Source organism: Candoia aspera, chromosome 1 (genome assembly GCF_035149785.1).
Source record: "Candoia aspera isolate rCanAsp1 chromosome 1, rCanAsp1.hap2, whole genome shotgun sequence".
In the NCBI taxonomy this organism is placed as follows: Eukaryota; Metazoa; Chordata; class Lepidosauria; order Squamata; family Boidae; genus Candoia; species Candoia aspera.
The window spans coordinates 330029738-330044030 of record NC_086153.1 but is presented as its reverse complement, the minus strand read 5'-3'; the positions used below and the strand labels follow the sequence as shown (position 1 = coordinate 330044030).

Genomic DNA, 14293 nt, shown 5'->3' with positions numbered 1-14293 from the left:
TCTACTCGGAGCACTTTCAAGAAAAGTGTGCACGTTATTCTTTTTTTCTCTTTCACTTTCTTTCCACCTGCTTACCACAGGACATATTGACTCAGCAGGACACACACACATGTGCATACCTTTTATGTAGGATGGCAAGTTTGTGCGTACGAGCTGATTTGCAGGAGTGGATCTGCTTCCTCTTTCTCACGGGAACAAGCCTACATGTGTGAGATCCAGGGCAACCCTCATTCTCTCCGGGTTGACTCTTAGAAGTTTTATCATTTGTAATGATTATTGTTTTACAGATATTTATTGGTTTTCTTTTTAACTGAGTGTTGTACGCTGCCCAGAGTCACTCTCTGTGAGATGGGTGGCTTTATAAATATGATGTAATAAATAATAATTAATAACACCTCTGGAGAGCCAGTTTGGTGCAGTGGATAAGGCATCAGGCTAGAAACCAGGAGACTGGGAGTTCTAGACCTGCCTTGGGCACAAGGCAAGCTGGGCAACCTTGGGCCAGTCACTCTCTCTCAGCCCCAAGAAGGAGGCAATGGCAGACCACTTCTGAAAAACCTTGCCAAGAAAACTGCAGGGACTTGTCCAGGCAGTCTCTGAGAATTGAACATGATTGAACGGATTAAAAAAAAAAACCTCTGAGCTGCAAGGTTTTGCATAGTAAACATATAATTCATAAACCTCAACTTAGCCTGCATATCTATGGTCCATGGATATTTTCAAAACTAAGGATTTTTATGGCATCTTAAAAGCTAACAAATTTAATATTGCAAGAGATTAGCAAACCACTCCTCTGGAGTCAGATTTGCGTGCAGGCTTTGAATTACAACCCGTTTTAGCAGATGCATTGTCATGTTCACTGTTCCAATGTTCCTGGTAGATCGTAACGTTTCGCATGTCATTTCCCTGATACGTGTTTGATCTCGGGAGGGAGGAGGATTCCTCTTTGGGGAGTTGTTATCTGTTGGCTGCTGGGTTGGAATGTGCTTGGGTTATCTCATGTGTTCAAGGTTGCTTTCCCAGGATGTGTGAACAACGGCTAACAGCACCTGGGAGGGGGTGGTTGCTATGGCCGGGTGAGGGGAGGGGTTACGTTTGAGCCGAGGGTTTTTAGTTTGTATTTGGTGCGCTTTTGCTCATTCTCAGCTTTCTCTGTATTTGCATACTATTCTTTTAATAAATCAGATATCATTAAGTCCCTGCTTGTGAGTCTGAGTATATCAGGACAGGCAATCATTACATGCCTGCAATGATGTTAACAACAACCATTTTGTGAAAGGACAAGATTAATAATCTAATTGTCATGATTTAAACATGTTGTACGTATTCAACTGTACTCATATTTTATAACCTTCTCTTCCCCAACCCTGCTTTTATATCAGGATATTCTTGAACTGTCTGGTGGATAAAACAGAGTGTACTCTGTGAAGAATTGGGACATAATAAATTACGTGTTCTCTATATCATCTTTTATGGAAGCAGAAGGAAGATTCCTGTAATAATCAATGTCTTCCTCTGATAAAAAACAAGATACATCTTCTCATTCTATACTAGCATTTTCAAGAACGGGGGGGAGCCCCGCCTTGTGCTGGGGAGAAAGCCACATCCTTGAATAAGTTAGTTTCTGAAGAAAAAGAACTAGCTTTACTGGGTCAGAATTGTGGTGGGTAGCTTAAGTTTGGTGAGTCAGTTTTTACCCACACTTTCCTGTCCCAATTAAAGCTCAGGGAACAAACAGTTTTATTCATTTGTATTCTTTTTGGGGAGGGTATACTGGCCAACTGGAACAGGAGAAGACTAGGCCAGCAAATGGCACATCTTAGTCCAGCACAATGTTTCACAATTTTGGCAACTTTAAGATATGTGGACTTCAACTCCCAGAATTCCCTCCACATAACTTAAAGTTGGTAAGGTTCAGAAACATTGGTCTATCATTTTGTTTCCTGGATTGGCCAACCAGTTACCTCTGGGATGCTTGAGGGCAAGAGATGGAGACATGTCCCCCTCTCTCACTGTTGCCCCTTGCCAATGGTTTTGGGAGGCTTGCTGCCCCCAACCCAGAAGCAGCATTCACACCTCAAAACAAATAGCCCTTGATAGGGCAGTCCTTCATGAATTTACCCAATCGTCTTTTAAAATCATCTAGGTTAGCAGCCATCTGTCACTGCCTCTTGTAATGAATACTGGAGTTTAGTTCTGGACTGTGAAAAGGAGTTCTTTCCGTTGTCTGTTTTCGGTCTCCTTCCAATCAACTTCATTCATCCTTCAACAGGATGATCCCTATTCCTAGTGTTCTGAGAGAAGAAAAATCTCTCCCAGTCCATTTCCTCCATGCCATGCATGATTATATAGACCCTTCAGCTAATATTTTTTCAATGAAATAGTCCCAAATGTTTTAGAAGGCATTTGCTCCCCCTGATAATGTCAACTGCCCTCTTTTGCCCATTCCCAGCTCTATTATATCCTTTTTTCAAATGGAAAAACTATAACTGTATACAGTATTCCAGATGTAGACATCCCATAAGTTTGTATGTTTATTATTGTTCCCAAGTGTAGTGGTTAAGGCATCAGGCTGGAAACCAGGAGACCATGAGTTCTAGTCCTGTCTTAGTCATGAAGCCAGTTGGGTGACCATGGGCCAGTCGCTCTCTCTCAGCCCTAGGAAGGAGGCAATGGCAAACCACTTCCGAAATCTTGCCAAGAAAACTGCAGGGACTTGTCCAGGCAGTCGCCGGGAGCTGACACTGACTGGAAGGCACACACGTGCACACACAAACAGACATACCCCTAATTATCCCGAGCATGGAATATGCCTTTTTTGCAGCTGCTGCACATTGTGTCGACAACTTCATCAGGTTATTCACTATGACCCCCAAGATCTTTTCCCTGAATAGTTGCAGACAGTTCAAACCCTGTTAGTATATATGAAGTTAGAGGTTTTAGAGTATATCTCATTCCCAGAGGTCTGATAAGAGGCACGGATGACCAGGCTCAAATTATCCTACTTCGGATACATTATGCGAAGACCTTGCTCTCTGGAATAGGCTCTAATGCTGGGGAAGGTGGAAGTAAAGAGAAGAAGAGGACAACCAGCAGCAAGGTGGATGGACTCAGTTACACTGGCGATGGGGGAACCATTGGAAGACTTGAAGGGCCATGTTAGGGATAGATCACCACGGAGAAAATCTATCTATGTGGTCACTAAGAGTTGTCATCATTTGATGGCACATAATCAAATATTACTCTATGCTTACCAAAGTGTAAGTGTGAATTGAATTGAATTACTAGATTAAATTACATTTGCCAGTCATCCAGTTTAAACACAGTTGTGGGCTATTACAGTCATACATAAACTCTGAGAATGGCAAGAATCAATCTGGCACAGCATTGGAAAAGAGAAACCTTTCTGGCGATACAAGATTGGAAGGCCGAAACTGGCGAATATGGGGCAATGGAAGTATTTGTAACAGAAGTCTAACCAAATTCAAGCAGGAATGGCTCCCTTATATCTAATATATCACCCAGCAAGGCAAGTTAAGACACATAGAATATGGTTTTTAAAGAAAAAGGGAAACTGTTTAAAAATAATTAAAACAATCTAAATAGAAATGAGTAATAATCATAGAAGTTTAAAGCTGAGTATAAAAATACTTAAGTAGCACTTAGTGGTCAAGGAAAAAAAAAGAAAGAAGAAGAAAGAATAAAATGGGAGCTTTTTTTCCCTTTCTCTTTTTCCTTTTTTAATAATTTATTTTAATATTATATTAAACTTCATTTTTTAAATTCTCACTTCAGCCCACCTCAGTGTAAAGCTTATGCAACATCAGTAGTAATATTAATTTTTTTAAAAGATCAATAATAGCATAGATGAGTTAACGATGACACTGCTATGTATGTATGTAATTATATGTATATATTCTATTCCTCTCCCCTTTTTTGTTTGTTTTGTTTTCCCTGTTGCTTTTCACTTATGGTAATTAATTTTAAAAATTGTATGTAAGACAAATTACTTTGGAGCCTTCCATCTTTTGCTCTTATTACATGCAAATGTTGCTAATAGAAGATATAATTTATTATTTATGTCTGTGGCAAATTATGTGAGCTGTTCTTAAATACAATATTTGTATACTGATGTATGTTTACAGCAGTGTTTCTCAACCTTGGCAACTTTAAGATATGGGGACTTCAAGTCCCAGAGTTCCTCAGCCAGCATGGGGAAATGGGTGGGGAAATTCTGGGAGGTGAAGTCCCCATATCTTAAAGTTGCCAAGGTTGAGAAACACTGGTTTAGAGATTTATTTTAAAAAACACAATTAGAAATACATTTACCAAAAAGAAAAAATCCAATCAAAAGTACGATTTAAAATGTTCAAAGAGTCTCAAGGAACAGGACTGTCACACTTCTGTCTCTTTCTTTCTCCAACCCAGAGATAAACAATACTGATCTAGTGCCAGGCAGCTTCCTAGTTGACACAACTGAGACCAGCCTCTCAACCATGAAGGAAGGGGCAATGTTCCAGCAAGACTGGAGCTGCAGGTTGAGATGGGCAGAGAGACCTGTGCTTTGGGATGGTGTCAAGCCCGAGGGTGCTCGAAAGATTCTTTGATCTCTGCAGGTGCACAGCAGAAACAAAGCCTCTCAGTGATGATCAGCTGTTTCATCCCCAGACAAGCTGTGCACAACCACACACCCAGATGGGTGAGTCACACAGCAGCCTTAGTGACATTGCCAGGCACTGAAACAAACATGAACAGAGCAAATGGTGCCAGGAAACAGGGCCCAGCAAAGGCACCCCCACTCCGGCTCAACAGGGTGAGGAAAGACGAGATCCACATTCCAAGCTGTAAATAAAAGCATCTGGTATAACTGGGAAATTTGACTTCAGAGTATGAAGCAAATCTGGAGACCCATTGTTAGATTTCTGACAAGAAAATTCAAACTTAAGGCAAGTACCTTCTTCCAACAACCTAAAAGATATAGACAGACATCATCAGCTGGACAGGAACGAAACCGAACTGGCTACATACTCTGTGAGCAGAGATGGAAAAGTTCTCTTTTGTCAGCAAAAACAAGACTTGTGCTGATTCCAGCTCAGATCATGATCTGTCTTTGGCAAAATTACAAGTTAAACTAAAGAAAAATAAAAAATATGGTGAAGATTAAAAATAGATTTAATGGACTGGATTTGATAAATAAAATGCCTGAAGAACCCCGGGGTGAAATTCATGACATCGTCCAAATGGAGGAAACTGAAAGATCCTGAAATGCAAAAAAGCAAAAGAAGGCAGAACAGCTGTTGACACATTGAAAATATCTGCAACACGATAGAAAGAAAAGGCATCCGAGACAGAGGACAATTTGCCCAGTCGAACACTGAACTCCAGAGAACAAGAAGATTCAGAGAGTTACATCTACATAAGCGAGGCAAAGCAATTGAGGCCAAGAGCTGAATAGGAAGGACAAGAGATTTATTTAGGAAAAATAGAGAAATCAAGGGAAACTTTATGGAGAGATGAGCATATAAAAGGCAAACAAGTCAAAGAAAAGAGCTACTGGAGATACAAGGAACAGATAATTGGAATGAATGGAACAGCACAAAAGATCTCAGTTGATAATACATATGAAGGTTTGATCACTGAACTAGACAAGGTGTCCCCAGGTATGGTTAAAAATGGTCAAGATGGCAGCAACAGTGGTGCAACTGAAGCTCCACCTGTTTTTTACATGCATCATACATCTTGACTTTTTTAACCATGCTCTGTGGACACCCCTGGAATTAGAGATGGACATCCTGGAAACTGAAGTTAAATGGGGCCTAGGAAATATAGTTAAGAACAAAGTTGCAGGTGTTCTTACAAGGAGTGCAGATGAAGTGCCATTTACAGTCTGTTGGCAGGTATTGAAAACCCAGCAGTGGCCAAGGGACGGAAAGGATCAGTTGATATTTCAGTATCCGAGAAAAGCAGTACTAAAGAATGCTCAAACTACCAAATGTGCTTATTTCACAATTAATAAGAAAATGCTCAAGAGTGCAATCCAGACTTTAAAAATGCAGTATATGGAATGAGGACTGCTAGACTTACAAGCTGGATTCAGAAGAGTCGGGGCACCTGAGATCACATTGTCAACATCCAGTCAGTAACAGAAAAGGCAAAGAAGTTCTCAGAAAATCTCTGTTTTTGCCTTACTGATTCTACAAAGTCTCTTGACTGCGTAGACCACAACAAACATGGGTGTCTGGGCCATCTCATCAGTTTACCAAAGAATGTGCATGACGAGCAGGAAGCATCAGCTACAGTCTAGCCTAGTGTTTCTCAACCTTGGCAACTTCCAGCTGTGTGGACTTCAACTCCCAGAATCCCCCAGCCAGCTATGCTGGGAGTTGGTCCACACAGCTTGAAGTTGCCAAGGTTGAGAAACACTGGGCTAACCACTCAATGCAACTGATCAAGTGAATTGCAGCTCATGAAAACTGATGCCTTTTAACAAAATGTATTAGTCAGGAAAGGTGTTGCCAGACCCCCCCTGATTTTTTGCCACTGGAGACTAATATCGCTCTCCTCCTACCATGGAATACAGAGCAATTAAAAATTTTAAACTTGGAAAGGAGTGTAGCAAGTTTGTATACTACCCACTTACTTATTTAACAAATGCAGGACATATCATGAAAAAGGCTGGACTAGAAGAAATTGAACCTAAAACTGCCAGGAGACACATCAGCAACCTCAGAAATGCTGATGATACCACTTCAACGGCTGCAAGCGAGGAAGACTTGAGGAATCTCTCACTGAAGGTAAAGTGCAAAAGCCAGTTGGCTGTTTAATATTTTTTTTTTAATTCTATTATGTCAATAGACAGCATCAATGGAGTATAACATCGTATGTTACACAGCACTTACTCGCTGAATGGGAGAAGAGCGAGGAAAGATCCCCCCCCCCATCTCTTCTGGAAAGCTGCAGTACCAGAAAACAAGGGAAAAGAAGGGAAAAGAAGCTGAGGCCACAGCGCTAGCCAGCCAGCGATGCTTCACTTGTGGTTCAGCTGGACATTTGCAGAAAGACTGTGTCTTGAGACCCAAGAGTAGAAAGACAGAGAAGAAGAACACATGGGGCAACACAGAAGAAGGCTCTTCAGACAAGCCAAATTGCACAGGTTGCTGAGAAGGGTAATTCTGATGTATGGGTGTTAGATTCTGGGGCCAGTTGTAATTTATGTAATTGTAAAAGCTCTTTTGTGTCACTGTCTAAAACTGAAAGACAAAGTGTATCTTTGGCTGATGGGTCTGTGACCAAAATTATGGGACAAGGTGACTTGTATTTATCCTGCTTAGGAGAAACTGTAAAAGGTGTGTTGTATGTGCCAAATTTACAGTCAAACCTTTTATCTGTGGCACAATTGGCTGCAACAGGGTATATCATAACATTTAAGAAAAATGGTTGTGAGATACGTAAAAATGGGAAATTGTGTGCTACTGGTATATTAAAAGACTCCTTGTACATGGTGCAAAATGCAAGGAAGCCAAGCTGCAAGGCTGCAGTTGGCAACATGCCATATCATGACCAATGTGTACACCTGATGCACAGGAGATTTGGTCATGCTAATTTCAAGTATATAGCACAAATGCCACAGCTGTGTGCTGACCTAAAGATAAAACCCTGTGACAAATACTTAGATTGTGTAGTTTGCAAAGAATGCAAAACACTAAAAGCTCCTGTGAGTAAGCACAGTGACAGAGTTACAACTAGACCTTTGGAAATTGTACACTCTGACATTATTGGTCCTTTTGCTCCAAGTCTTGGACAAGCAAGGTATGCAATGACCATCATTGATGATTTCTCAAGATACACATTTATCTACATCTTAAAACATAAAGATGAGGCATTTGGGAAATTTAAAAGTTTTGTGACATGAGCAAATGGAAAATTCCCTAGGCCTGTATCTGCACTCCAGTGTGATAGAGGAGGAGAGTATCTTTCTCACAAATTCAGAAGGTTCCTAGTGGAAAAGGGGATGGAACAAATTCTTTCTAACCCTTACACCCCTCAGCAAAATGGTGTTGCTGAAAGAAAGGGCAGAACCTTGCAAAATGCAATGGAATGCATGCTTAAAGATTCACATTTATCTTTTAAGTATTGGGCAGAATCAATATCTACTGCCTGTTATGTACAAAACAGATTGTATAACTCTGTGATTCAGGACACTCCATTCCATTTGTTTTATGGTGTGAAACCAAAGGTAAACCATCTTAGAGTGTTTGGTAGCACTGCTTGGGTTCATATTCCAAAACAACAGAGAAGGAAAGGAGGCCCCACAACAAAGAAAGCCATTTTTGTTGGCTATGAACAAAGCCAGAGGAGCTACAGGTTCATAATGGGAGAGAAATTAATAATTAGCAAAAGCGCTTCTTTTGTGGAACAAAACTGGGGGAGATTAAATTCTAGCTCTCCAGTTGATCTGACCACCACAAGAGAACAGCAAGGACTTGCTGATGGTGATCTTTTGCCTGATGAGGACATTAAACCAGAAAAGCAAACTGAAGATCTGTCTGATGAGACAGATGCTTCTCAGGAAAGTGATAGAAGTCAAAATTTAAGCCCTGTATTACCTCACAATACAGAGAAGTAATAAAGGTGTTCCTCCATCACATTTTCAGGCTGAAACAGTAAAGGCTTTTCACATATTCACAGAACCTGAGTCTTTAGAACAAGTGACTGCTTTACCACCTGAGATTGCACAAAATTGGCATTCTGCCATGCAACAGGAGTTAGCATTCTTGAAAGAAAATAAAACATGGAAACTGGTAAATCTACCTCCCAACGAACCCTGTCTAGGTTGTAGGTGGGTTTTCAAACTGAAAAGGGATGCTGATGGCAAAATCCAAAAATATAAAGCAAGGTTAGTTGCAAAAGGGTTCACTCAAAGGAAAGATTTAGACTTTGACAAGACTTTTGCACCAGTTATTAAAGGTGAATCAATTAGATTACTGTTAAAAATTGCTGCACTCAAAGGAATGTCAGTTCACCACTATGACATTCAAACTGCATTTCTCTATGATGATTTAGACCACAAATTATACATGCAGCAACCCCCTGGCTATGAAAAAGGGGAGAATCTAGTCTGTGAACTGCAGAAGTCAATCTATGGGTTAAAACAAGCAGCTAGATCCTGGAACCAAAAATTAGATGAAAAACTGCAGAATTTTGGTTTTGAAAAAGGAAAAGCAGATCCATGTGTATATAGGAAGAAAGACAAACAAGGCTGTATGTATCTGTGCATTTATGTTGATGATTTGCTGCTGTTCACATCAACAGAAAAACAAAGGCTTGATTTTGAAGCCTGCATGAAAAACCATTTCACATTAAAAAGCCTTGGAACTATAACAAATAACCTAGGTTTGGAAATACACAGGAAGAAGGATGGTAGCTTTCTGTTAAACCAAAGGGGAGATAATGTTAAAATAATGTGAATCGAAAGACATACAGAGTTGTCAAAGAAAATTGGTTTGCATCTTATTCTGTAGTATAAAAAGGGGAGTGTTAATATGTTTGCTACTGCAGATTAAGGTTACTATGGTAACTAATCATTTTGGCCTGGTGAAGAGGTTGAATTTAATTATCCCCTTTTCACGTGTTAATGGTTGCATTGCCTAAGGGAGAAGAACTTGCCTGGACTTGATTTAGTTTCAGTTTCCCTTCTGTGTAGGTATGTAGAGTTAAGCAGCTCTCACTGAGAGCCTGTAAGAATGCAGAAGCTTTTAAATATGTTTGCTTTCTGTAAATAAAAATTATTTTTATGGAAATGCCTGGTGTGTGGCTTTTCTTATCTCTCCTGGGCCAAAGGCTTTCTAGCACTCTGCCAACACAACAGTCATAAATGTGAACTGGTTGCCAAGTGCCCAAATTATGATCACATGACTGCGGGGATGCTGTGACGGTCCTAAGTGGACCAGTCATAAATTGGTTTTTCAGTACCATCATAAGTCCAAACCATCACTAAATGAATGGTTAAGTGACGACTACCTGTAGCTCCAAAACACTCCACTGGCTTTTGTGCCTAAAGCAGGACTAAAACTCAGGTTTACTTGCTCCTAATGCAACTTCTTTAATCACTAGGCCAAACTCTTTCTGTCTCTCTTTCAAAATGGAAAATAAAATATAAAAATTTTATATTTAAAATATAAAATATAAAGTTTCTGATTCACCATTTACTGTACAAGTATGTAATGGTTGCCTATTCTAAAACACTATCAGACTCATGAGCAGGAATTCAAAGATATCTGATTTATTAAAGAATAGTATACAGGATCACAGAGAAAGCTGAGAATGATAAAAGCGCGCCAAATGCAAACTAAAAACCCTTGGTGTAAATGAGATCCCTCCCCCCATAGAATCTTCCCAAGTTCACAATCCCAGGTGCTCGTAACGGTTTCTGATGGTCTGCAGGAAAAGTCCTTGAACAGATAACATAACCCAAATACATCCATTGTAATGAACACAGAGCTTGGTACAAGGTTTCACAGCAGCTCCCTCCCAAACAGAAACGCGCGTCAGCGCCATGGCATGTGAAATGTTACGATGTATACTACACATTGAAACAGTGAACATGACAAAGTAAGGAAATAAAGAGAGCCAGTTTGGTGTAGTGGTTAAGGCACCAGGCTAGAAACTGGGCGCCCGTGAGTTCTAGTCCCACCTTAGGCATAAAGTCAGCCGTGTGGCTGCAGGCCAGTCACTCTCTCTCAGCCCTGGGAAGGAGGCAATGGCAAACCACTTCTGAAAAACCTTGCCAGGGATTGTCCAGGCAGCCTCCAAGATCAGACACGAATGGACGGATAAATAAAAGGGGTGGGGGGATAGAAGGAAGAATAGGTTACAATGCAAAACAGGAAGACTTTAATACTAATGGTTGGCATCTGTATTGTGCACAGTGAATGTTCAGGACTCAGGCCTGGCTCTATTGTCGAGTAAGGCAATCTTTCCAGTTGCAAAAAGATGCTTACTCGCTATTCTAGAGATGCTCTGCCGCACCCTGTAAACCCAGCTGTTGCTTGGATGTGGTAGAAAATGTTTTCCCCTGGAGGTGTTGAAGAAACAGTCAACTGAAATCCGATTAACTTTGGTGAAATGGAGCAGAGAGGGCACTCTTTCATACTTTAAACTCAGACCACAAAATGCCTTGGGTTGGCCCTTTCAGCCCACGATATAAACACATTTCTGCTGCACACTTTGCGGATCTCCATTCATCCCAGTAAATCTTACACCAGTAAAAGGAGGAGGAGGCGGCAGCTTTATCCCGTGTACTTTAAATGCAAAGGGCGCTTCGTGGACCGCTTAATCTTTACACCAGCTCTGCCAGGTAGGCAAGCATTATTCTCGCCTCCGTCTTGCAAAAGAGGCAGGAGGCAGGACGGACTTTTCAGCCGAGAGGTTCCCGAGATTGCCAAGCCACGGGACCCCACCTCACTCGCTCTTATTTGGAGAAATCCCCCCCTCTCAGCATAAGAATGTATGCGCGAAAGTGCGAGGCATAAAGGAATCGCCCCGATCTGAAATATTGCCGGCAGCCTCTCTTGTGATCCTCGGAAATGCCCGCTCTCAGTCTTGCGCGCGCCTCTGCCTCTCCCCCTTAGCAATTGCGGGGATCGACTAAGAGTCCGGGAGCTCCGAGTCTCATTTGCTCGACGCGGGGAAGATCAGCTGATTCCCCGCCAGCCAATGCAGGCCAGGGGATTTCCGTCTCCCGTCCGGCTCGGCCTCCCCTCCGAGGGCTGGGACCGCTTTCCACCCTGCGGGCGAGCTCGGAGCGGCATGGAGGAGGAGGAGAGGAGGAGGAGGAGCAGGAAGAGGAGGCAGCATGGACGAATCCAGCATCTTGAGGCGCCGAGGGCTGCAGGTGAGAAGGGCGGGTGTGGAGATCCGGCGCGGGCCGGTACCGAGGTGGCAGAAGCCGAGCAACCCGGAGCCCTTTGCAGACACGCCGGGGAGGGAAGGACGCCCCTCGGTTCCCAGATGAAGACCAGCAGCCTCCGAGCGCGCCAGTCGCCGCCTTGGCTCCTTTCTGCAAACCGACCTGCTGCGCTTCCCAGGGTGGGCTTGAGGGAGGGGAGAGTTGGATGGGAGCCGCAGGAGGTGGGGCGAGGAGTGTGCAAGGAAGGCACTGGGCGGGTGGGCGAGTGTGCCCGCTCGCGTGTGCATCTTTTCGCCGGGAGCGAGCTGGGAGAGCAACGGTGGCTCAAAGATGGCAAAGGCGGGGTGTGCGGTTCGTGCAGGCTGGACGTTCCCAGCGGCTGGCGGCAGGGGGCACTGGAGAGCTGCAGTGAAACAAGCCGCTCTCCCTTTCTTTCCGCCTGATCCTTGCTTGGCTTCTGGGGTGGGCGGCGGGATCGGGTGCGTCCAGCTGTACCTAAGCGCTTCCAGTGCATTGATGGCTTTCTGCTGTCTCTGCTTTCTTTGGGGCTCCCCATCAGGGCTGCGCCATTATGAGCGACACCCCTTGAAGTTGGCGAAGTTTTAAAGGCAGGGAATGTTGTGGCCAGTTCCGCCCCAGGAAGGGAAGGATGCTGGGATTCTGAAGGAACGGGAAGCAAATTCCTGGTCTCTTCGTGGCTTTGAGAATTTGGTGCAATCCAGTGTTTATGGGGCAGCAGCTAAAGAGAGGAGATTTGGCCACTACTCTTAAGGTGGGCGGGTGGCTGAGCCAACTCCAATATTGCTCTGAAATCCACTGTTTCGAGACTATGTGTCCTAAGTCATCAAGGTATTTGCTATATAGATATTCACCGGGAGTACATCCTTTTCAAACATTTGCTGTTTGTCCATTTAAAGCAAAAAAAAAATGCAGCCTGGGGGGCTGAAACTGCATATACAGCAATAATTTTAAATGCAAATAACTTTGCAAATACATTTTATGGTAAAAATGTTCACCATAAGCCAGGTCCACCTTCATCATTTTGCAGTTGAGCAGTTGCACAGAAGTGAAAAATCTGGAGGGAGGGGCAGAAAGGGAGGGTGCAGCTTCCATCTGTTTCCTTCATACCTCAGCTTGGATGGGCTGCTCAGCATGAGAAAACGTTCTGTGTCAGTTCTGTCGATGTCCCTGTTCTGCATTTCATATATACAGCAATGCATGATTTGAATAAGTGGTAACTGAATAACAGAGTTGGCCATGTAGTTCATCAAGTTCAACCTGCTCAGCGCAGGAATTCATCTTAAGCATTCCAGACTATCCAGCCTTCACCTGGACACGTCCAACAGAGGAGAGCTCACCAGTTCCTCAGATTATGAGTCCCATTGTCAAGGTGCTATTACTGTTAGGAAGTTTTTCCTAACATTCTGCTGGAATTTCTCAAACCTGGCAAGTTTTAGATGTGTGGACTTCAATTCCCAGAATTCCCCAGCACCTTCTGTGACACATCCTTTCAGATACTTGAGTAGTGCCATCATATCCCTTCTCAGATGTAGCTTCTCAAGGCTAAAGCTCCATCAATCTTTCTTCCTATGGCTTATTTCTGCTCTTTGTTGCCTTTCTCTGAATCTGTTCCACTTTTTCAAAATCCTTCTTAAAATGTCCTAGTGTCCAGAACTGGATATAGTTACAGTACTCAAGATGGGATCTGACCAGAGCAGAATAGACAGGAACAATAACCTCTGGTGATATGGAATTTTGCAACCCCAAACTGCCTTTGTCTTCTTTGCAGTCATATCACACTACAGGCTCCTATTCAGTTTGCAATCAACTATTATTCCAAAATCTTTTTTCACAAGTACCATTATCAAGCCAGGTAACCCTTGGAAAATTGCCCTCCACCACATTGGACTAAGCCACGAATGGATACGCTGTCATGTTATGTGTAGACCAGTGTTTCTCAACCTTGACAACTTAAGACGTGTGGACTTCAACTCCCAGAATTCCCTAACCAGGAAACACTGGTGTAGACATAGTTCATGTATATTCAGATCCGCTGCCTGAGTAGTGGGATAGCTACTCCTGCTTAATTGAAAAAAGAATAGATAGTTGGGAGATTCACAGGACCAGTGGGCTTGTATACTGAGCATGACTAAAATGTTTGACAATGACTGAAGAATCTTGGCTTCAAATCCCAATAAAAACTTTCAGATGTGCTTTGTTCACATGCTGGACAGATAGCTGGCTGCGATTTCTAGAAGCTGTTGTCTGTATATCTGGAAAGCACCAGTTTGGGGAAGGTTGGCTAACCTATTTTGCAGGTTTGTGACAAAGCTGAGAGACAGATTGTAGCTGAATGCCCAAGTTCAAAAACTTCTTTCTCCTGAA

General features: G+C 42.7%; 1 protein-coding gene across 1 annotated transcript in view; it reads left to right on the top strand.

Annotated features, from left to right (window-relative positions):
• Positions 1-11802: 11802 nt before the first annotated feature.
• The window catches only part of MAST3 (microtubule associated serine/threonine kinase 3), a 61715-nt gene continuing 59224 nt past the window's right edge, over positions 11803-14293 (top strand). The window contains exon 1 of the mRNA XM_063290649.1: positions 11803-11893. Within this exon, the coding sequence (XP_063146719.1) occupies positions 11855-11893 (39 nt within the window). The 5' untranslated portion in view covers positions 11803-11854. The remainder of the gene's footprint in view (positions 11894-14293) is intronic.